The sequence below is a fragment of the Neospora caninum genome, chromosome VIII (genome assembly GCF_000208865.1).
Source record: "Neospora caninum Liverpool complete genome, chromosome VIII".
Classification (NCBI taxonomy): Eukaryota; Apicomplexa; class Conoidasida; order Eucoccidiorida; family Sarcocystidae; genus Neospora; species Neospora caninum.
The window spans coordinates 3989438-4011838 of record NC_018395.1 but is presented as its reverse complement, the minus strand read 5'-3'; the positions used below and the strand labels follow the sequence as shown (position 1 = coordinate 4011838).

Sequence of the window (22401 nt, the reverse complement as noted above, 5' to 3'; positions counted from 1 at the left end):
TTTCAGTTTTCGTTTCTCTTATTCTCTTATTGTTCCACGTTTCCTCTTTCCGCCACACAGCCCCGCTATGCAAGCGTTGGGCCTTTTCGCGTCGCTGGCCCATCTCGCCGGCAATTGACATCGGAAAGTCGCATCTGTGCATGCAATAGATGTCGCGGTGTGTATGTACACCGGGCGCGTATTTTTCCTGGAAGAAATGCCGCCTTTTGCTACAGAGTTCTCTCAGCAACGAGCCAGGCACAGTCCATCCACGAGAAGAGATCTAGACGAAGATCCGTGAGCTCCATTTCTTCCTCTTCCCGTCAGATGCACCAAGACGGTCTCTGCATGTAAGCGCTCCCGTCTCCCTTCGCTCTTGTCTCTCATGTCTCGGTTGTCTCCACGAACCGATAGAGCATGCCAGCAACGCAGGCGAGCTTCCGGTTCTTTTCTTCCCAATTTGCCGTCCTTTTGTCTCCTCTCCAGTTCTCCTCGACAGGTCTCGTCCCTCTGCCGCTAAAAACTCGCAGGCTTTCTCTACCCTTCTCTGTCTTCCTCCGTTTTTTCTCCTTTCTTCCTCCGTTCCTCCTCCTTTCTGTCCCGCGCCTCCCTCAACCGTTGGCTCTTCTTCTTTTTCATCAACCCCTGCCGGTGACCCTTTCTTCTTCCCTCTGTCCCTTTCCAAGCTCCTGACATACATGCGAACAACTCCCCGGCTTTGGCTAGTCTTTCGTTTTTAACGCCGCGTAATATGCTAGAAATACCATTCAGATACACTCTATTTAGGCAGCGGTAACGCCAACGAGCACAGGCAGTGCGGCACACCTTAATTGGAGTTTTTTCACTGAAATAATTACTGTACAGGCACTCAGCTAGTTACTAGGAGGCACAAGACTCAAAACATATCTTTGCCTCCGTTGTACCCCTTCGCTAGAAAGCTGGCGCAGCGTTCTACTGGGGGGAGTGTCCAGCGATACATCGAGCGAGGAAGGGACCCGATCTCGGCCCCGCGCTTCGCGTGTACATAAGAGATCTCGCAACCCCTGTCTCTGTCGTTTCTCCGACAAGGCACGAGCACTTGCCTTGTGTCGCGCCACAGTGTTTTGCGAGCGTTTTCAACATGAGCCTCTTCGGGAAGAGAAATGCAAAGAGAGGAAACGCCGTGCCGACGATACAGACTGAGGAAGGAAACAACGCCGCGCGCCAGTGGTGGAGAGGCAACACCACACCGAAGGGTGAGGAATACAGAGGGGGGGAGTAAAGCGGCGAAACATAAAAACACAGTAGAGACAAAAACATCGAGAGAAAACAACACGACGAAGAAGAAACGAGAAGAGAAGCATGGGAAGAACATGAATATGTGAGTTGGGTCACGAGAAAAAGGCTTCCGATCGCACCCCCGAGACAGCCGAGAAGAGGGCTGGGCGGGAAGGAACCCTGGAGGGGTGTTTAGCACACTCAAGAGGGAGTGGATGACAGAGAATGGAACCAGATAGAGAAGAAACCAACCATAACAGGAGACAAAGAGAGAATGGAGAGAGACGGGGAGAGAGGAGAGAGAAGGACGAAGCTAGGAAGGGTTGCCGGAGTGGGGACGGGAAAAACGCTGGCCAACGAGGCTGGCTGTCAAACACGAATACGCAGGAGAAAGAGCTGAATTTGCCTTCCAGGAGAGAAACAAGAAGAGAGAAGAGAAGACGCAGATGAGAGTGACGCCTTTCCCCAATTTCGTACATGCTTAGATGCCTGCCTATCGAGAAGCAGGTGCGGCCTGTACGAGCGGCTTTGATGGAAGCCGAAACGAGCTTGGTTCTCCACTGAACCTTTCTTTTTCGGTAGCCTTTCGTCGAGCGTCACTTCTGCAAAGAAGCTTCATCCATTTCGTGCAGAGACATGACGCTCGTCCCTGTTTTGCGTGCCAAAGGTTAGGACTGTCCCAGGTGCGCTTTTTCTGGCGTTGGAACGGGGTGGTGACCGTTACACACAGAATCTTTTCACGCATCGATACAGCGAGAACCTGTTCATGATGTTTAGCCTCGTCCAGAGAAGCGGAGACTCCGGAGTCAGTTAGAGGAGACTTTCCTCTGAACAAAAGAAGCGTTCTCCGACGGAACATCTTCTCGCCTCTCGACAAGATGTTGTGGAGCCCGGAAGTGTCCTTGCTCGTGTGCTGTGTTCGTAGAATCGATCCTTTTCCAGTGCGGGCGCGCGCGCGGCGTCTGGCCGACGCCAGGCTATTGATTGTGTGTGAACCTCCCTGTTCGCTTTTGTCGCATCAAAAAGCTTACAAACAAAAGGGTGGTTCCTGCTCCAGATGCGTTTTCCTGAAATCACTCGGCGACGCCACAGAGTTTGCGGGAACCCCCTCGTGGTGTGTGGGAGCTCCAAGAGGCACAGGGAGGTCTCCTGCGCCAGAAAGAAGACTCTGGATAACACAGGGGCGGTGGGCAAATCGCGCGACGAGAATACCTATTTGCAAGGATTTATCCTCGCCCACTTCAGGCGTTTCGAGACGTGCACCCGTTTCGAGAAATACACCGCGCAATTTTCCTACACACAGAGAGGCTAAGCACATCCGGAAAGCAGAACCGCTCTCAAAAGACAGAAACAGCGTCTATGGCATTTGTGGTCTCTGACCCCGCGGGTAGCCTCGAACTTGGGCTGTTCATTTGCAGTGAAAAAACATCCTTTTGCCTGAATGTGAAAGCGGGTGGAGGCTTCTGGTGTCGAAAGCCCTCATTGCGTGTTTTCCCGCCCGTTTTTTCTGATCCTCCGCGTGGCGGTTCTTTCTGCGCTGCGGCCTGTCGTTGAGCCGCTCGCACCGAAGTCGCCAGAGGACTGTCGGCTCTCTTTTCCTTGGAGCCTTTTTTTTTCGGTCTTCTGTTTCTCGCCACTTTCCCTTTAAGACGCGAATTGGCTAGATGCTGTGCGCTGGGCTGGGACGTGCGCGGCACATCCGCAGGCGGTCTCGTCCTGGACATGCACACGTACCTCCCCTCTGCATGCGCACACGCGCAAACCCTAAACCCCATTTCCGCGCACATATATATATATATATATACATATATATATATATAAACACGCAAAAAGGTAACCGTTTACACCAGGAACTATATTCAGACAGACGGTTTATTAAGACCAATGTCTAGCGACTTCTTCGTGTGCTCGACGCCAACACAGCCGGTGTGCAGCAGCGGCGTGCACGCACCGCCCACTTATGTATGCTGGGCTGTCTTCTCGTACCACCCCCGTGGCCTTGTCGCAATTTTTCTCTCGAGGCCTGTTTCTCTCACGTGGTTCCTCCCTTTCTTCGTCTGTTCCATCTTCCTTCTCTCTGGGAAACCAACGAGAAGGCGCGGTCCTTTCAAGAATTGAGGGTTGCTCCACAGGCCGTTAGACAGCCGCGCGATTCGACCGCGTTTTTCGAATTTCTTCTGAAACAAGGCCTGTTTAACCGAGAGAGCAGCAGGAGAGGAGGGCATTATGCAGACAGCGCAGGCTCGTTCTGGCGAACTCCCTTTTCTCTTTGGATCACTAGCCACGCGGGGTAGGGGACCTGAGCTTAATCGTTTGTCTTGCAGAGTGATTGTTTCTTGTCTTGCCAGAGTACGCGTCGCAGGGAAGCTCTCTCCTCTTTTCCTCGTCCTCACACTCAGCAATTCTTCCTAAACAAAGCTGATCAATGGAAGATTACTCTCTGGGCTTCGACGGCACGGCTGCCTCCGCTCTCGCGAGTCTCTTCTGCGAGCACAGCCGTATTCGCCCCCGTGTGGCCTTTTCTGAACCTTTTCTCGCGATTGGTCCACTCCTGCTCACTTCTCGCCTCTCACCGTCTCTCCGTCCACGTTTCCGCGCTCCCCTTTATCCGCTGGGAGCCTGCATCGACCCTGTTTCGTCATCGTATCTCTTCTTCGACGCTGCCCTTCTCCAGTACCCCGCAGCCGTCCTCCCCCTTCCTTCTTCTGCCTCTCTGTCTCTCATCCGAGACATCATGTCTCCTCTCCGATCTCGTCTGCCCCTGTAGACTCGCCTTCGCGCAGACAAAACGAGGGAAAGCTAGGGAGTCTCCACTCTCTCCTCTGTCTCCTTCCGCTGTCTCGCGATGTTTTTGCCTGTCGCCTCCGCTGGCCTGCCTCCGCGGCCGCGCTACGGCGACGCGCCTCCCTCAGGGGCCGCGGGGCGCGGCAAGGCCTTCGACATCTTCGTGGGTTCCAAAAGCGCAGACACTTTTGGAGCCCAAGAGGCCGGTGCCTGGACGGAACCTTTGGCTCCAGGCCGTGGTGCCGCGTCGTTTCGCGTCGCCTCCGACGCCGCGGCAGTCACCGGAGTCCGGGAGGAGACAGACAGACTCTTTGAGCTTGTTCGGACCGTTGGTGAGACAGTTTTCAGAAACGCGCCAAAGTGTCGTTCTCTCTCATGTGCGGGGACAACTGTCCACACAGACACACAGAGTCAAGTGCACCGTCCTACCTGGTACACTCTGTCTCCTGGGGAGTCTTCCTAGTCCATTCCCAGCCATACACCGTCTCGTTGTGGGTAGTCGCACATGAAACCTGTAAACCGGCTTTTGCTGGTGCTCCTATGGATAGGTAGGCCGCAGTCGAGATGCATGCAGTGAGAGTGTGCAAAAACCATCAAAGCAGAGAAGAGGTCGACGCCAAGGGCGATGCATGCGTCTTTCTCGTTTCCCCCCTTCACACCGAGAGTTCACCTTTCTGTCTTGGCACCCGCACTAGCTTGAAAGCACTGTCTCTTCCGCGGGCTTCTGCTTGGCCCTTTGCACTTGCCTGCATGGTTTCCTGTCCTTGGCAAACATCCCTCCCTCTTTCCCCTCCACCTCTCCGCTCCTTCCTCACCCGCTGTCTTCCCTCTTCCTCTGTGTGTGCTTCTTCCCCCGCCCCGCCGGCAGAGACTGGAAGGCCCTCGGCATGTCGGCGGGCAGTGTGCGGACTCGCGGCGAAGTTTCGGCTGTACGAGGCGACAGGTCGTTCGTGTCGCTGCTCGACGCTCCCCGTTGGTGTCGGTCTTCGAGAACCATTTCCTCCTCTTTCTGCGGTCTCTTTCCCTTTTTCGGAGAGCAGACGCAACCACGCAGGCACAGGAGAGAGGGAGACGGCGTGGGGCGACGCGTCCTTTTCTTCGTGTGAAGAAAACGACGGGGCTCTGGCGAACCGCCTTTTGCCCGTTCTGCGAGAGAGTGACGCGGAGCAAGCACGGGAAGGCGGCGACTTCTCAGAGGGGACGGGGAAGGAACAAACACACGGTGCGTCCATCTGCAACTCCCCCGTCTGCTCCGCTTGGAGGCAGCTCCACGCGGCCTTGGCCGCGGCCCTCGTTCACCTCGTGCGGCGAATTGCAACGAGAGTCGAAGAGGACGGAGCGAGACAAGCCGCCGAGGAACAAGACGACCGAGAGGCTCTGTGGCAAGGCCTGCAACTTGTCAAGTCTCTGTGCGAGGTGCGTCTCCAGAGAAAAGAAAAGCAAGAGGACGGGACGAAAAGAAGCGATCAAGAAAAAGCGTTTTCGCTCCACACTCTGCGGTCGCCTCCTCTTGCTTCGTTTTTTGTCGCTCTGTTCCCACTGCGTGGTTTCGGTTTCCAACGGCTTTCATTCTGGTCTTCTCCTGAGTCGCCTCGCTCTGTCTCCTGCCAAATCGCTTTTCTCCTCACGCGCGGCAGCTCCACACCTCACCCCCGTTTACGCTTCTGCTCGTCTCTGGCGTTTCGCACCGTAAAGCCCCTCCCGTGCACTGGATCTTGCCTTCTTGTTGTGCCTTTTGTTCGTGTTCTTTTGCGATGTCTTGGTTTCCTCTGCGTACGTGCTCTTTCCTGCGTTTCTCGGTGTCTTTCTGCGTCGGATCCTCTCGAGTCTTCTCGCGTTCTCGCTTTCCAGAGGCCTCTCCTGTTCTTGTTCTCTTCTGTCCCTCTCTGCGCCTCTCGGTGTCTCCTCACTTTCACTTTTCTTTCACTTTGGTTTCTTGCCCTCGGCCTCGTCCCCTCACTGCAGACTGACCACCAGTACATTGCCGCCTTTCACGCTCTCGGCATGGTCCCCCATCTCAACTGTCTCTTGGCGAGTCTCTCGCGCCGGACGGGAAACGGAGACACTTCTCCGCCCCAACCCTTTGTCTCCGGGCCCAGACTGCTCGGCCTCGCCCAGCCTTCTCTGGTCTCTGCGATCAATGATGCGCTGCAAACTCTGCTGACTCTGTCTCCCGCTCCGTCCCCTCGGAGAGAGGACTTCTCCCACAACCTGCAAATACACCTGTCTCCGTCTCAGCCCGGTGTCTCCTTGAACTCCGCATCGGCTCCACCCGACAGACCAACTGTCTCCTCATCTTCTCCCCCCTTCGCATCCACTGCTTCCTTTTCACCGGCCCTCTCCGCTCGGCCGGAGAAAGACGCGTCGCCGTCTGCGCGGGTGTCTCGGCTTTCCGAGCAATCCTCCATGCATTCCGGAGAGCCTCCGCGCGATGCCTGCGCCTCCTCGCCTCTCTCGCTGTCTCCTTCGTTTCCTCGGCCTCCTGCGGCTGCGGTCGCGCTCGGCGCTTCTCGCGGTTTCGGCTCGCTGCCGACTGGAGACCCTCGCGAGGCGCGACGGCCGAGACGCCGTCTGTCTCCGGACATCGCGGGTGGGGAGGCGGAAGCGAGCAGACAGGAAGAAAGGGGAGAGACACGCCAAACAGGAGATCGGTATCTTCTGTCTCCGGCCGCGTTGGACGCTCGGAACGTTGTCCCGGCCATCGTCCACGACCCGCGAATTCTGGCTTCGCCCCTCTTGCTTTCTCCGCATGCTTCGCGCCCCGCGACTCCTCGAGAGAAGGCTCCAGATCCACACATCCCGGCCGCTCCTGCGGTGCCGCCTTCTCCGGCGTCCTCATCGGCTTCCAACTCCTCCTCTTGGCTTACCACGCCCATCGTTCTGAGCGCCGGAAAATCGTCTGCCTTGTTGACGCCTCCGGCCTCGGGTTCCGCAGCCTCTGGCCACGACAACGAGAGAGGCGGCGCAGCACCGGCAGGAAGGCACGAGGCAAAAACACGCACCTCCGCCGCCCCACAGACGGCGCCGCTCTGGTGTACAGACACCCGAGAGGGCGCAGCCAGCCAGGAAGATCGCGCGCCCCTCGGCGATGGTCCACTGCCCACTTTTATTCCTTCCGCTTCGCAACGTCTCGAGCGAAGAAGAGATGAGCCGTTCCACACGTCTCCTCTGCGTCGGCCTCGCGGTTTGCCTGCAGCTTCTTGCACTGCGCCGTCTTCGGCTGATGCTTCCAAAGAGCGGAGCTCGGAGACGACCGTCGCGGAAGGAGACAGGACGCGCGGGAGACAGGGACAGTCGGAGATCACGAGCCGAGGGGGACTGCCGTCCTGGGAAGGGAGAGAAACGGAGACAGGAGGACAAGGATCAGGGAATGCGCGAGATTGGGGGGGTGGGACGGCCGGTGTCTCTCCGGCTCCCTCTGAGGAAGAATTTGCATTGGCGCGGATCAACCTTTCCGATGTTCGTCTGCTTCGAAGTCTCTGGTGAGGAAACGGGAGAGAGGAGGACGTAAGGCTCTCACTGTGGCGGGCTCTTGCCTTTGTCGAAAAACGTCCAGTTCCGTCCACGGGAAGTGGTGCAAGCAAGGCGCTTCTCAAACGAACGCCAGAACTTGCTCTGCTCGCAATTCCCGTTTGATATATATATATATATATCCAAGGAGACGCTCACCTATACGTGAATCTTTCTAAACAACTGGATAAAGGAAGAGACTGATTCAGACTTGTGGCGATGTCTGAGACTATTTGTGGATATCTACCCATATATATATATATATATATATATATATGTATATATGTATATATATATGTATATATATATATGTATCTATCGACTGTCATATTTACTTGCGCATCGGTTGGGAGACTTATTTTGCCAATTGCGTTTCTGGTGTTTGCAGTTGATTTCTGCTTCTCTCGTGATTCATTTCTCTTCGGCTCGCAGGTGTCTCTCGTCTGGGGATTCGTCTGTCTGCTATTTCGGTTCACTCCCCTCTTTCCCGTGCACTTTCTTCCCTTTTCTTGTTCAGCGACGCCTTCGTCGATCGGACACTCCCCCCAGAAGACGCCATCCGACTCGCCTCTTGCCTGCCTGTCGATGTTCTCCCTGACCTCCACCCTGTCGCGCGTCTCTTCATTTTTGAGTCGTTTTGTCTCCAGCACTCTCGCCCTTTCTCTTCCTCTTCTTCCGCTTCCTTCTCTCCTTTCTCTCCTTCACCTTCAGGTGCCGAGAGTCTGAGGGGGGTGGGCGAGGAGGGAAAGATCGCCTCCTTCTGTCTCACGGAGGCCCTCTGCGTCGCCATGAAGCATGCACACGAGAGGCGCGCAGGGACCGGGGGCGGGCGGCCTCCGGTGTCTCCTTTCGGGGACTCGATGGAGAGACACGCTGTGGGGTGGCCCCACGGAAGCCGCCGCAGGAGAGAACAAGACACCGAACTCATCCTCGCTCTCGTTCGAGCGGCGAATGCAACGCTAGAGAGTCTTAGAGAGGTAAAACACATGCGAAGGCCTTCCCGCTTTGTCTCGCTAGTCGCTTCTTCAATTCGTTTTGTGTCACCGCATCCCGTGCGGCTCTTCCGACTGCTGTTCTTTTCCACCAATCGCTTCGGCGACCCGAAGCCACAAGACGCCTCCTAAAACGCTTTTTCTTGTCCCGCGGTCTTCTTCTCCCCCGTACCCTTCCTTCTCTTCCTTGTGCATACGTACATATATATATATATATATCCTTTCACTGGCGATACATACGTAGACACATACATAAATATCTTTGTGTGCATGCGTATACATGTCCCGTCGAAACGGCGTGTCTCTGTTGTCTCGTGAGATGGACAGCGCATGTGTGATTTTGCTTTCGGCGTCTTCAGTCCCCTTTGGTTTCGAATGTATCTCCTGCCAATACTTCTCAGTGTGGTGCGACGCTGCCGCTCCGTCCCCGTTTTGTGTTTTCTTTCCTCAGGCCCTCAATGTCTCTGTTTCCTCCCCCTCCTTCCCCTGCCGCTCGTATGCTTCGCACTGTCTCTGTCGATTCAACTTTCGCTTGCGAGAGCAGCTTCTCTCGCTTCTCTCCAGCACTTTCCAGCATGCCTTGTGGGAGCCTTCGGCACTGACCGAGATCCGCAGGCTCCTCGCGCTGTGTCTTCAAATTTTTTCTCTCCGAACACAAGCTGGCCCCGCTAAGGAGGCGCAAGAAGACCCAGATCTCTGCTCGTCTCCCTGCTCGCCCCCTTCGTCTGCATGCAGTTTATTTTTCTCCCTCGACGAGGCCGTGCTTCTCGGCAAGTACCTGTGTGCCGGCGCAGAGTTGTATTTCCCTCGCGCGTCGCTCGCGTTCTCGTCTCCAGAGCGACGTGGAGACGACGCGAAACAGGAAGCCGGAAAGCGGCTGGAAGCTTCCGCCGAGACGGAAACCGCCACGACAGCCCCTCGGGTCGACACGCCTGGTGAAAAGCTGAGAAACGAGACAAAACGACTTCTTCAGTTCGCACCTCGTGTGCGAGATCGAGGCGAGACAGAGGCGCACTTGGGGCGGGAGGCCCTAGATCCCGACGACGCTTTCTTCGAAACAGTCACAGCCAGTCCCTTGACACCTGAGCAGGACGGTACGTTCGACGCGCTTCTGTCACGCGGCCGTTCTCGTCTCTCGCGTTTTTGTGTCTCGAGATTGGCGCGTTGCGCGCGTTTCGCCGTTTCGTTTTGTCCTGAGGGAGTTTGCCGTCAGGCCTCGCGTTCGGTTTGTTCTTCCTGGTTGCCTGTGTGTGTATGCGCCCTCGCTTCTTTAAATGCCCCGTCCCCCGTCCAGCAAATCCTCGTCCACCGTCCGGATCGCCTCTGTGTGCCGCTTGTGTTATGTTTTCAGCTTTTCTGGATCTCTTTGTCTTAACGCTTGGATGCGTGCCGCCGCCGCTTCGCCGAGTCTGGCTGCAGACGACGCGCCTTCTGCCACTGCTCCTCTTCTTCCTCTTCAAGTCGAATGTGCTCTTTTGTCGCCCCCTTCTCCTGCCTTGGCTTCTCGAGCCTCTCGTCTCGCTCGCTCCCGAGAGCGAAGAGAGAAAGAACGAAACGCACACGCAGCCCTGCGCGCACAATCCCGCCTCCCGCCCTGCGGGCGCCGCTGGGGAGCTCCTGTCTCCTGTCTCCTCTGGCCGCCTCGGCGCGACCGTCTTCGCTGGGGCGCCGCGGGGCCCGATGCCGTTTGGTAAGGAATCTCGACCCCGTCCTCTCGAGACAAACCACTTGCAGGGAGCGGCGACTGGAAGTGGATTCGGTACCGCTTTCCTCGAAGCCATGCTGCTCTTGGATGGTCTTTTTTGTCTCCTCCGCCTCCCTGCACACTCTCCGGCTTCTGCGGCTCTACGCCCAAGTCGCACAAACGAACAGACTGGAGAAAGCGCAGAGGATTCGAGAGGGACCGGGGCGGAAACGCAATTCCACACAGCTTCTCAACCTTCAGAAGGAAACGGAAGAGAAAGCCGTGGACCGGGAACTTGCGCATCTTTCCTCGAAGGCTTTGCTGGCTCACTTGTCCGCTGTACGCGTAGATGGCGGGAAAGCGCGGCAGATCCCCCGGGGCCTTGGGAGGGCGCTGGCGGTCCAGCCTTGCACGCCTCGAGCGCCGACAGAGACACAGATCCAGAGCGCCGCGGCGTGTTCTGGCTGTCTCGACTGATGCCGGAAAGGTTCGTCCCGCATGCGGACGGCGGGGAACTCCCGGCGTTTTCTCGGGGACTCGGCGCAGCTCTCTCGCCACTTTTTTTGTTGCTTCTGGGCAGCCCTCGCGACCTGAAAGGCAGTGGCGAATCCATCTTGCAAAGGCACCGCATCCCAGGAAGGAACGAGAATCATTCCACACGCGAAACCGAACTCGAACACACGCAGTGCCCAAACGACGCGCATGGACTTCTCCAGGATCTCCTGTTCTCTCTCGTGGAGAACGTCGTCTCAGCAGCGCTCGGGTGTGAGGCGCCACGCCCTTCCGGTTTCACAGCCTCTCCGGCTTTTCCTTCGTCTTCTCCGGGTCGGATGCCAGTCCGGCTGTTTGCGCTCTTGACACTCATCACGTGTCCGAATCCTCGCGTGCCTCGTCTCCTTCGCTCTCTCTTAGACGACCTCTGTGTCGCACTGCCTGCCTCGCCTCCAGCGTCGGACGGCGCGGGGGGCTCTGCCTCAGCTCTCGCCTCGCTGCTGCTCTCACCAGATTTCGTCTACGAGCTGTGTCTCTCGGGCCACGAGGAGGCTCGCCGCTTCCTCACCCTGCGTCTCCTCCCCTTTCTCCTTCACGCTGCGGCTCTTCCGGGACACGGCGAGACCGAGTCAGGCAACCTGTTTTCTCGCGAAGCCCGTTGCGCCCTCGACTTCATCGACGTCTGGGATCCGTCTCTCCTTCCTCCGCTCCTCGCTCGCAACGCCTCTTCCTCTGCCTCCTCCGGCGCTGCGTCGAGACTCGGATCGCGCTCGGTTGTCCTGGCGTCGTGCTCGGTCTCGCAACTGCTTCGACGGCTGTTCTCGGTGGACCCGTCGGTCCGCACAGACGCTGCCCAGGCACTCCTCTTCACCACTCGCCGCCTGACGGAGTCGCCTTCTTCCACCTTCCTGTCGTCCTGCGCCTCCGCGGCTGTCTCCTCGTGGTGGGCGGCTGTCCACCTGGCTTGGGCGGCCTCGCGAACCGGCGAAGCAGCTCGTGGAGACCGTCGCGGAGGCGAGGTGGCCTCTGCGGATGAGGGCGGCCGGCGAGGCTCTCGAGACGCAGCTGCGCGCCTTGACCCGCTAGGGATTGCTGCGGCCGTGTGGCATTCGCGAGGCCGGGAAGAAACGCAGAGTCTGCGTGTCAGAGACCTCGAGTGGCGACAAGACGAAGTCGACATTTTGCGAGTCGCGCTCCTCAACCCCAAGCTCGACTGGAAGACAAAGGCCCAGTCTCTGCGAGCGCTGAGTGTGTACCTCGTCTCATGTCCTGGAGACGCTGTCGGGTTCTTCTCCTCTGACTGCTTCGGCGGCGCGCCGAGTCGAGGAACCCCCGCGGAACGTGCCTCCCCTCCAGGCAGTGTCGGCGTCTCTGCATGCACGGCGGGAACTCGGGAGACGCTACGGTACTTTTACTGCGGAAACGAGGAGCGGGAATCCACCTGCGCACGCGCCGCGCCTTCGCTCCACCTTTTGCCGTCCCTTCTTTCGCTCCTCTTTTCCGTCTGCGTGGACGCGTTTCCGGCCGCCGAGGCCTCCGTGGAACCCGCCGCACCGGACCCCGTTGCCGTCGCCCTTTTGTCGGAGTTGCTGCGTTTCCTCGCGCTTCCTCTCCACCTGCTGCCGCTGACGGAGGGCGTTGCTGCGTCGGTGCATGCGCTCTTGGAGCGCGAACTCGTCGCCTCCGGGATCCTCGCCTACCTCGCGTTGCTGCCGCACTCCCCGGCTCTCTGCTGCCACGCGATGCAGCTGACTGCGCTCCTTCTCTTCTCGCCATTCCACACGTTCCTCGTCGCCTCGCGGCTCTGTCCGCTCGAGCCCGGACTGGCCAACTTGCTCCAGAAGAAGTCGCCGACCGTCTCCCCAGGCATCTCCCCAGCCGGGGCGTCTGGAGAAGACAACTGCATGCGGCTCCTGGTCCCGTGCTGGGCGACTGCCACGTACCTTTTCCCGTTGCCTCTCCAGCAGATGCAATTGCGGTCGGCGAGTCTCTGCTTCTGGGAGTCGCGACCTCGCGACCTCGCCTTCGCCCTTCTCGCGGACGTGTGGACGCACCTCGCCCCGTTCTGCTCTCTCGCGCCCTCTCCGCTGAAGCGCCAAAGGCGACAAAGCGGCGCAGGGGCCGCGGGCGCAGATCGCGTGCGCGAGGAAAGCGGAGACGGCGAGAGCGAGGGGACCTGCGACGGGCTCTTTTTCACGGAGATCTTGGCGTCGACGGCTTCCTTTCCCGCCGACCAAAGCGGAGACGATCCGTTCCTTCCGGCGGTTAGAACCGAAGCGTGCCCGAGCCATCTGCAGGCGCCTCCGTGGGCCTCCTGCGCCCTTCTCAAGTACCTGTGGAGGCTTCAGAACGTCGACTTAGCAGGTCCGGAGACGCTTGTCCTGTCTCGGCAGCCGCCCTTTCAGAGTCTCCGCCTGCCAGAGATTGCCTCTTCGCTGGCGTCGCCTCCGCCCTCGGAGACGCCGAACCCGGAACTACGCGAGGCCGTGATCGCCCGCTTTCCCTTCACTTCAAACTTCCCCTCCCTCGCTGCCGTCGCCTCGTCCGCCTCTTTCCCAGTCGTTGGCCTCGCGCGCTCGAACCTCCTCCTCACCCCGCGCGTGACACAACTCCTCCTCAACCCCCACACGCACTACTTTTCCCTTCTGCTGCTCCTCCTGCGCCGACCGCCGCCTCTACGAGCGGCGCTGGCTTCTTCGGGGCTTCGGGCCCCGACCCGCGAGCCCAACGAGCCGGTGCGGGCGACGGAAGGCCCAGACGAGGCCTGCAGCTCCGCGGGAGACACCGTCGCGTGCTTCGCGTTCTCCCACCCCTCAGACTTACCGTTCCTGGAAGCCGTGAAAGCCGCGGAGATGCTTCTGCGCGCGATCTCGGGAGGCGAGGCGTTCCGGGGAGACTGCGTGGAAGGCCCAGGAGACCTCGGAGACGCGAGGAAGGGGCGAGAAGAAGCGCAAGATGGCGAGGACGTGTGGAGACTGCGAGAGGTCGCCTGGCAACGGTGCGGCCGGCTGAATGTCGCCTTGGAGGAATTGGAGACGCCGCAGTCGCTGCAAGCGGCCTTGTCGCAACTGGGCAAGGTGGCAACGCAGCACCTTCTGCCTTTCGTCGCGAAACTGGCTGCGCAGCTCGCCAGTGTCTTGGAAGACAGCGGCTGTGTCTCGCGTGACGCGTCCGATCCGGAAAGGGTTTATTCTGACTCTGAGAGCCGCGAGGAAGAGCCTGAGTCGAGTCGCGCTTCGTCGCCTTTCTCGCGAAACGGCAACGACGAACGGGAGGGCGGAGACAGGGGCCGTTTTTCTGGGGCTTCGTCTCGGGTGTCTCGGGAGCCGACGGCGACTGTGGGGATGTTCGTGCGGGAACTCGACCTTCTCCTCGCGTGTCTCGAACTTCTTCTCCGCCTTCTTCCGTTTCTCACGCGCCGAAGGGCCGGGCGCCAGCCGGCGGCGCGCGCATGCAGTTGCTGTCTCTGCTGCTGCTTCCACGCAGTCGACATCCCCCGGCTCGTTGCCCACCTGCTGCGGATCTCTGGCGACCTCTCGACGCTTCGCCGGCGCGCCCTGGACCTAGCTGAAGGCCTCTTCGCGCCTTTCGCCTCTCCATTTCGAGGCGGGAGGAAGTCGATGCAAGGAATGCATGCGGCGTGGAGCCCTCTCGGGTCAAGTTGGAGACAAGCCGCCACGGGCTGCGGGGGCCGTGGGCGTCGGTCGTCTCGCCTCGGGGGTGCAAAAAATCCTTCCGGCCGAACAGCGGAAAGCGGAGACGCCGCCTGGTCGCCTGCCCACCTGTGGGTTCCCGCATCCCAGCGGCTGCTCGAGAAGGAACTTCTTCTGTTCTTGGAGACCGCCCAGACCGCAGACTGCATGCAGAGCCACGCCGAGGCGCCGCGCGCGCATCCGGTGTCCCCGCCCGCTCTCGGCGGCGATCCGGCTTTCCCCCGTGTCCCGCCACTTCAAGGGAAGAAGCCGGTCGCCCAAGCGCTGGGTCTCGCTGCGGCTCTGGTTCGCCCGTTGGCTCCAGCTGCATGCAGCGGGGGCCCTGCCGCGACCACGCTAGCTGCGCGACGAAGCACACTTTCCGCCTGGCTGCATGCGACGAGCTACTGGGTAGCGGACAGCTCCCCAGACGTCCGCGAAGCCGCCTGGTGTCTTCTCCTCGCTCTCGGCCCGCGGCCACCGCTCGCTCTGGCGACAGGCTCCACGTGCATCCCCTTGCGACTTTCCACCGGCCAGGCGAGGATCCCCCCCTCTCCCGAGGCTTCTGAACTCCCTGCGCTCCTCTGCGCCGCGCTCCCGCCTCGGGCGTGGGCGGGGTTGCTCTGGCGAAGTGCCGAAGCGGTCGCGAGACTCGTCAGCCAGGAGACAGGAGACTCCCTCGACGCGGAGGGCGCGGCGACAGAGGAGATCCGTTCGGTGGAGCCCAACGCGTCCGAAAAGGCGTCGTCCGGACCCTTGCAGACCCCACGTGGCCGAGGCCGACCGCTGCCCGCGGGATTCTGTTCGCGGTGCCCGGAGAGTCTCTCCGAGTCAGTGGCAGCCGCCTTCTTCCTCTCGAGCACCCTTGAGACTTTCCAGTCGCTCGCGCCTCTCAACGGGGGGAGCGGGAGACATAACGACAGTCGTCAGCTGGACGAGGCGGCGTGGGAGTCCGCGTACTGGACGGCGGGCTGCCGCACAGACTCGTGGGGAATCCGCAGGTCGACGCCAGCTAGCGCATGCGTGGGGAAGCAGGTGTCTCAAGGAATGAACGGTGGGAGCGTCCTCGGAAAAAGGGAGGAAACGGGTTGTGGGCCAAGCGGCGCCGCGAGATTCTCTCCCGTCATTTCAACCTGCCAGGACTCTCGGTCAAGCCAAAATTGCGAAGCGGCCGCAGGCCATCCGAGCGCAAATTCCGCGACACATGACGGCGAACGGGCCGAAAAGGAAAAGGATTGCCGCGTTCTTGAGGAGTGTCTCGGAACACTCTGCGCCTGGCTCTCTGGCGACGAGTTTCTCTGCGACGTCCTCCCCCTGCTGCTGCCTCTCTCCGTTCCCGCCTCTGTCCCCCGTCGCCTGCCGCTTTCGCGTCGGCCTCCGTTGGCGGCTCAGCTCGCAGGCGTCCGTCTGCTTCGTCTGGTCCTGTCTGGGGCGCCTGCCTCGGTTCTCGCGCACCTTCTGCCGGGAGCGCGCGTCTCCTCCCGCGGCGGGCCTCGCCCTCCAGAAGCCCCAGGCCACGCAGCTGGTGCAGGCGACCGCTATGGCGCCGAGGGCCCGGGGAAGCGGCAGTCAGTGGCGAGTCTCTGGGGACTGTGGGGCGGCCTCGTTGAGGCAGTCAACCCGGAGAAGGAAGGATTCCGGGACGCCTCTTTCCTCGTGAATGGGTTCGCCTCCAGGCACTCGCCCTCCCACGGAGACGCGCAGGAAACTGAGCGTGTTCCTCCAAAGGCCCTCGAACCCCTGGCAGCCCCCCATGCGGGGCGGGACAGCCGTGGGCGGGTCTCGAGTCTCCAGGCGTTGCAGCCGTCGCGAGAAGCCCAGAAAAATGAAGCAGAAAAACGTGAAACGAGGCGACCCAGGACTTCATCAGAGGGCCGAAAACGGCCAAGGCGAGAACGCGATTTCCGAGGCGGCGACTCTTCCCTCGCTCTCGTGGTCGGTCTCGAAGCGCTCGGAGTGATTGTGCAAGCAGCGGATCGCGACCGCGAAACCTTTTCTTGCATCTGCGCGAATTCGCCCTTGCTGGGCCACGTTCGCAAACTGATCGAAGCGATCCTGAGACACGGTGTCCACAGTTCCCCGGTCGAAGTGGAGACGCGCGGCGGCGGCTCGGGCCCTAGGCGGGGCATGTGCTGCTGCGAGGCGGCGAGGCGAGTTGAGAGCGAGCGCGCGGCGTCGGCGACTTCTCGCACGCGGGGCCGTGCCTTTTCCCCCCAGGCCGGGATGAAACAGATCTGGGACACGCCTGCTTCGCTGGGTCCCCGAACACAAGGTGGCGAGTCGGATGCAGAAACGGGAATGGGCGGCACGCAAGTCTCCTTCCGCTCCTTGTGTTTCTGCGCGGCGACTGCGCGTCACATCGCCACGGCCACGCCGAGTTTCTCGTACGTGGCGGCGGCGCTTCTGCTCGAGCTCGTTCGCCTTCTTCATCCCGAGACGCTGCGGCGTCTTCCCCAGGCTGCCGCGGGAGTCCTCGAATCCCGGCCTCTCAGCCCTGCGCCGGCGGCTCTCCGTTCGGGCCTCGCGGATCGGCTCGCCTTCGAGCGGCGTCCCGCGTCCTCGCCGGGAGACGCCCCTGCCGCCCGAGCCAGAGACGTGGCCCGAAGGCAACTCTGGGCCGCCGACGGCCTCTGGCTGTTTCTTCTCTTCTGTGTCCAGGTGGGGGTACGAGATACCGCATTGAAACTTGTAAAATATCTCCATCTATCATCAAATACATAGCGGTGCCACTATATCTATCTATCTATCTATCTATCTATCTATCTATCTATCTATCTATCTATCTATCTATCTATCTATCTATGTATCTATCTATCTATCTATCTATCTATCTATCTATCTATCTATATATATATATATATATATTTATTTATATAAGCACGGGTGCCTCTCTTCTACCTCTCCACCCACGTCCACATAGATGGACCTATGTGTAGTTGCTTTGGTTTCTTTCTCTCTGCGTCTTTTTCAACCTTTCTATTTCTGCATCTATATCTATGTGTCTGTGTATCTGTGAAGTTCCGTTGATTATATCTGGAGAAAGAATGCTCCGATGATTGTTATTTCGAGGAATGTGTTTCTCCTGTTGCCTTTCGTCGCTTCCTACGTGGCAATCTGCCTGGTCGGCGTTTTGCCATCCATACTTTGGTGCCTCAGGATGGATCCTCAGTGGAGTTGCCCTCGACGCCTCCGGTGTCTCCGTCGGTCTCCGCCGCGCTTTCCGGCGCGTCGAGCGCCTCGCCGGGACTTGGCCGCGTGCTGTCTCCGGGGGCCTTGGCGTCTGTTGTCGCTTTGACCACTTCCCTTCTCTTTCTCTCTCGCGACTCGCCCAACTCGGCGGGACTTCTGGCCGACTCGGCCGCTGCGCAGCCCTCCTCGCGAACCTGCCAGGCTCTCTTCTATCGCCTGTCTGTTCTGCTCGTTCGTCATCTCTCGACGCATTCGCTGGCGGAGCTCTGTGCACGCGCGCTTCTTCCTTCGTTTTCGTCTGGGACGTCTTCTAGGACAGCTGGACGTCCCGAGAGCTCAAACGAGTCAGGGACGTCGCCGAGTGCCGCGACCAAAGCGGCGACCGTGCTGCGCCGGAGCTCGTTTTCGGCGGCTGGGCGGCCTTCCGTGGTGCCAGGGAAATCGGCCGGAGAGCCGAGAAAGCGTAGGGACATGTCTCACTTCCAGAACTCGCGTGCGCGCCGAGCCCATTCAAGCGTCGCCTTTGCCCAGCCTCCCCGCTCGCCCCTCCCTGCCTGCGCGTCGCCTGCACGGTCGGAGGCTCGCCAGGGCTCAGTCGGAAGGCCGACGGGGCGTGAGGGGACCAGGCTAGAGCTGCCTCAGTCGCCCACACGGCTCTGTGGGAGAGAGGCTATCGATGAGACGCACGCCGATGGAGAGCGCGACAGGCGAACAGGCCTTTCCTTTGAATGCGAAGACGAAACACAGAGACTGGAAGACCTCCTCTTTGAAGCGACTTCGCTCTTCTTCTTCTTCTCTCCCCCGATCGCCTTTGCGGTCTCCTGGTTCCTCCCGCTCCCGACCTTCGACGTAGGTCCGGTGAGCAGATCACGCGGCTCAGCGGCCTCTCTCTCGCGCTTCTTTGTGTCTGCCGCACCTGTGCGGAGCGCCGAGACCGCCGAGGCGATTTATCCTCGCGAGGAGAACAGACAACTCCTGCCGTTGCAGCTTCTGGCCGAGCTCGACGCTCTCTCGCACGGCTCGACGGCGCGGGCCGTCGTCAACTACGCAGCGTCGGAGCGTATTCTCGCGCGACAGAGAACTGGGAAGGGCGTTTTTACGGATCGCGGAGATCCATCCTCCCTTGTCTCTTCTCTCTCGGGTTTCTCGCCTTTCTCTTTTTTACCTGGGCGAACGGCACTCGGCGATGCCCTGGCGGTCCCGGCTAGGGGCGGCTGCGACCCGGGGCGCGAGGAGACAGTCCCCTCGAAGACCCAGCGGAGACACCTGACGAGCACGGCGAGTTGTGGGGAGCTGGTGGAGCGCAGACTCACGAGTCTGCTTCGCCTGCTCGCCCTCATGTGCACGACTGCGGGGCGGAAAAAGAAAGAAAACGGTCTGAGAGAGGCACTGCGCGAGCGCGACGGGGCGCCGTTCGGTGTCGCCGTTGCGGCCATCAAAACCGTATGGCGTCTCGCTGCCGCTCAAGACCATCTCCGCCGTGTGGTAAGTCGCATCGAAACCTGTATGGGGAAGGATCGGATGTTGCGAGGCATTCACATCGATCATCTCAAAAGGCGCTACACACAAAACTACACACTCAGCGACACGCCAATGCACCGCCATGAATACACCTGCAACGAGACCTGCGTATATATATATATATATATATATATATGTATATGTATATATATATATATATATATGTATGTATATATATATATATATATATATATATGTATATATATATATATATGTATATATATATATATGTATATATATATATATATATATGTATATATATATATATATATATATGTATATATATATATATATGTATATATATATATATATATGCATGTATAAATATGTTATGTGTACATCCGGATGCTGCCTTTCTTTTTGTTCTCTCATCCTTCCTTGTTCTCTTTGGTTTCCTTCGCGAGCTCTGTTGCCGCTCTTTCTCTTTCTTCGGGGTCTATCCCACACGGAAGCGTTTTCGTCGGCGGCGTGCCTCGCCGTTTGTCTCTCTTTGTTTGTGCCCGATTCCTCAGATGCTTTTTTTTCTTCAGCAGTGTCTCTCAGTCGGCCAGGCGCCGTCTCCGGCCGTCGCCTCGCCTCTCTTTCTCCCTCGGCTGCCGACCCTCGGCCTGTCGCTCGCCGGCGCTTCGTCGGGTGTCTCGCCTGCCTGCCTCCTCCGTTGGCGTGTCCATGAGTCTGGGCTTCTCGACGCGTTGATCGGCGCCTCCCTCGACGCACTGGAGAGGCGGGAAACGCTCTTTCTCCCGTGTCCCTCTTCCGCCCACGTCTCCGGAGACAAGGCCGGGGCGCGGTCGCCCCGCGCAGGCGCTCCGCTCGCCCCGCACACGCTCTCTGCGCTTCTCTTTGTTGTCGCGGAATGTATTCCTGCGAAGAGCGAGAAGCGCACAGAAGTTCTCAGCTTTGCTGCGCAGCTGGCGAGTCACGTGAAAGCGTTGCTTTCGGCTTTTGACCACCACCACCGCGAAGCCGTCGCCCCCCCAAAATTTTCTTCGCCCTGTGCGTCATCGTCTTGGACGCATCCGGCTTCTTCCCCTTCTGCCGCCGCTTCAGATGCTGCTATGGGCGTGCGGACGAGAGCGCCCCGAAAGGCAGTCCCCTTCGCCTCTGCTGGCCCCGCCTCTGGCGGTGTCTCTTCGCCTCGGCCGCCGCCCCACACGCAGCCCAGCTCGGGCTTCGCGACCCGCCTTGTGGGGTGTCTCCGCTGTCTCCGCGCGATCTGCGCGACGAGCGGCATTGCGGACGATCGGCGAAGTCTCGCGTGTCTCTTTGCAGTGTCTCCGCTTCTTGCCCCGTGCAGCGACCGCGCCGAGCTGTTCGCCGAGAGTCCGCGTGAGTCGCAAGCGCGCGGGGCGCCTCCCGGAGTTCCAGCTCGGGGCGTGCAGTCCCCGCGTCTGGAGTTTGTCACGAAGGGTCAGTACGCGAGGCAAGCGGAGATTCGCGAAACCATCGATCTGTTTGCCAGCGCGCTCCTCGTCCCGAGTCTCCCCTTCCTTTCGCTGGCGGCGCTCCTCGCTTTCCTCGCCGCCTGCGTGGGCGGAGGCGCCTTTTCCGCTTCCTTCAATTCGCCTCTCTGCAAAGCTGCGCGTCTCCTCCTGCTCTCCTCTGGCGCCTTCCTCTCCGTGCCCGCGTTTCTCCTCGCCCATCGCTTTCCCCCCAAACTGTTGGAACAAGAAAGAGAGCGAGAACAAGAAGGCAAACAAGGAGAACAAGGAGGAGAACAGGGAGGCGAACAAGGGGGCGAACAAGGAGGAGCAGAGAAGGGGAGACACGAGGGGAAGGGCGCATATTGGCGTAACCCCCTGGAACAAGGTGTGAAGAACCGGAGAAGAGAAGCGAACGAGACTGACGATTCGCATACGTGGAGACTTGGTTTCCGCGCTCTCTTGGAACTGCTGCTGGCCACGTTCTGTTTCGACCGGCGGATTGCTGGCGGCGCGCAGAAGATTCAGAAGCCGTCGATCTGCGCGAGTCTTCGCGTGTGGCACGCGCGGCTCTCCGACACAGTTTGCTCGCCGCCCGCTTCGCCTCCGAAATCGAAATCTTCCGCATTTCACGCAGGGCGCGACGCTTCCCCCTGGGGAGGCGAAAACGCAGGGGAGTGCGCAGAAAACGTGAAAAGAGACAGGGAAGGCGAGGCCTCGGTCGACGGCAGAGCCCAGCCCTGCGACCGCGTCGCAGGCTCCGGCGAAGATGTGTTGACCGACACGGCTCTCTTGGACCTCGTTTGGACTGTGCTGCAAAACATCTGAAGGCGGCACCGCAGGCCGAGAGAGACGAAGGCACAACGGAGAGGCAAAAAACCCCGAAAGGTCGGAAATGTTTTCGACCGGCACAGGCAAAACGCATATCGGAAGACGCCGCTCGAGAAAGGAAGGACATCTACGTGTCGCAGATTTGTCAAGAGACAGATGTGTGGCTTCCCGCGTGTGCCAATGATCGACGCGTCAAACTTCTTCTCAAGTAGAGTGCCAACAAACGGCTGAGCAGCGCTCGGCCTCTTCAAAAGTATGGTGATTTCCTTAAACGATCCGAAACCTGTGTCTCCGTGCCTCGCGCCTTTGCGCCCCCACCGTCGCCCGTTCTTATTCCCAGGCACTCGAGGGTCAAATATACTCGCTATCTATCTATATGTCTACCTATCTGTCTATATATGCACATGTATATATATATATATATATATATATAATATGGAGTTGCATGCGCTTGCATAGGGGTCATGTAGAGATTTCTGTGGAGCTGCAGCAACGCAGATTGTGGATAGACAGATGCAAGAGAGAGGACGCGGCAGAAGGGGGTTGGCGTTGTGGAAGTAGGTTTTTCGCACTGAGGCCATACGGTGTCAGTTTTCCCAAAACCCGCTTTTTGCAGATTCACCTGATTCCCGGATTTTTTCCTGGCGACGCGGAACACTGCTCGCTCGCACCGCCGCCTCCCACAGCGACATTCGCTCGTGTGGTTTTGGTTCTCTTATTCTACATATATATATATATATCTTTATATATATATATATATATATATCTTTATATATATATATATATCTTTATATATATATATAAAGATGTATTGGTGGGCGGTGCCAAGGGATAGAGCCGGGCGTCGTCGCGCGTGCAGGCACACTAAAAAGAATTCAGAAACGTGAAGGTCCAGTGCCTTCGACTGCAGAGAAGAGTATCTCGGCCTTCGTCTTCACAGTCAGCGACTATACACACACACTATATATATATGTACATATAAATATATATACAAATATATTCTGGACATGCCCCGAAGCAGATGAAAACCATCTTTGTGCAGATAAGTA

General features: G+C 58.9%; 1 protein-coding gene across 1 annotated transcript; it reads left to right on the top strand.

Annotated features, from left to right (window-relative positions):
- Positions 1 to 4081: 4081 nt before the first annotated feature.
- NCLIV_035100 (conserved hypothetical protein) lies at positions 4082 to 21349 on the top strand (the record flags this gene model as incomplete). Its single annotated transcript, XM_003883711.1, has 9 exons — positions 4082 to 4352; positions 4889 to 5436; positions 5986 to 7502; positions 8048 to 8507; positions 8974 to 9616; positions 9874 to 10212; positions 11119 to 17048; positions 17547 to 19064; positions 19631 to 21349. 9 exons carry the CDS (start codon positions 4082 to 4084, stop codon positions 21347 to 21349), a joined length of 12945 nt encoding a protein of 4314 aa, XP_003883760.1.
- Positions 21350 to 22401: the final 1052 nt, after the last annotated feature.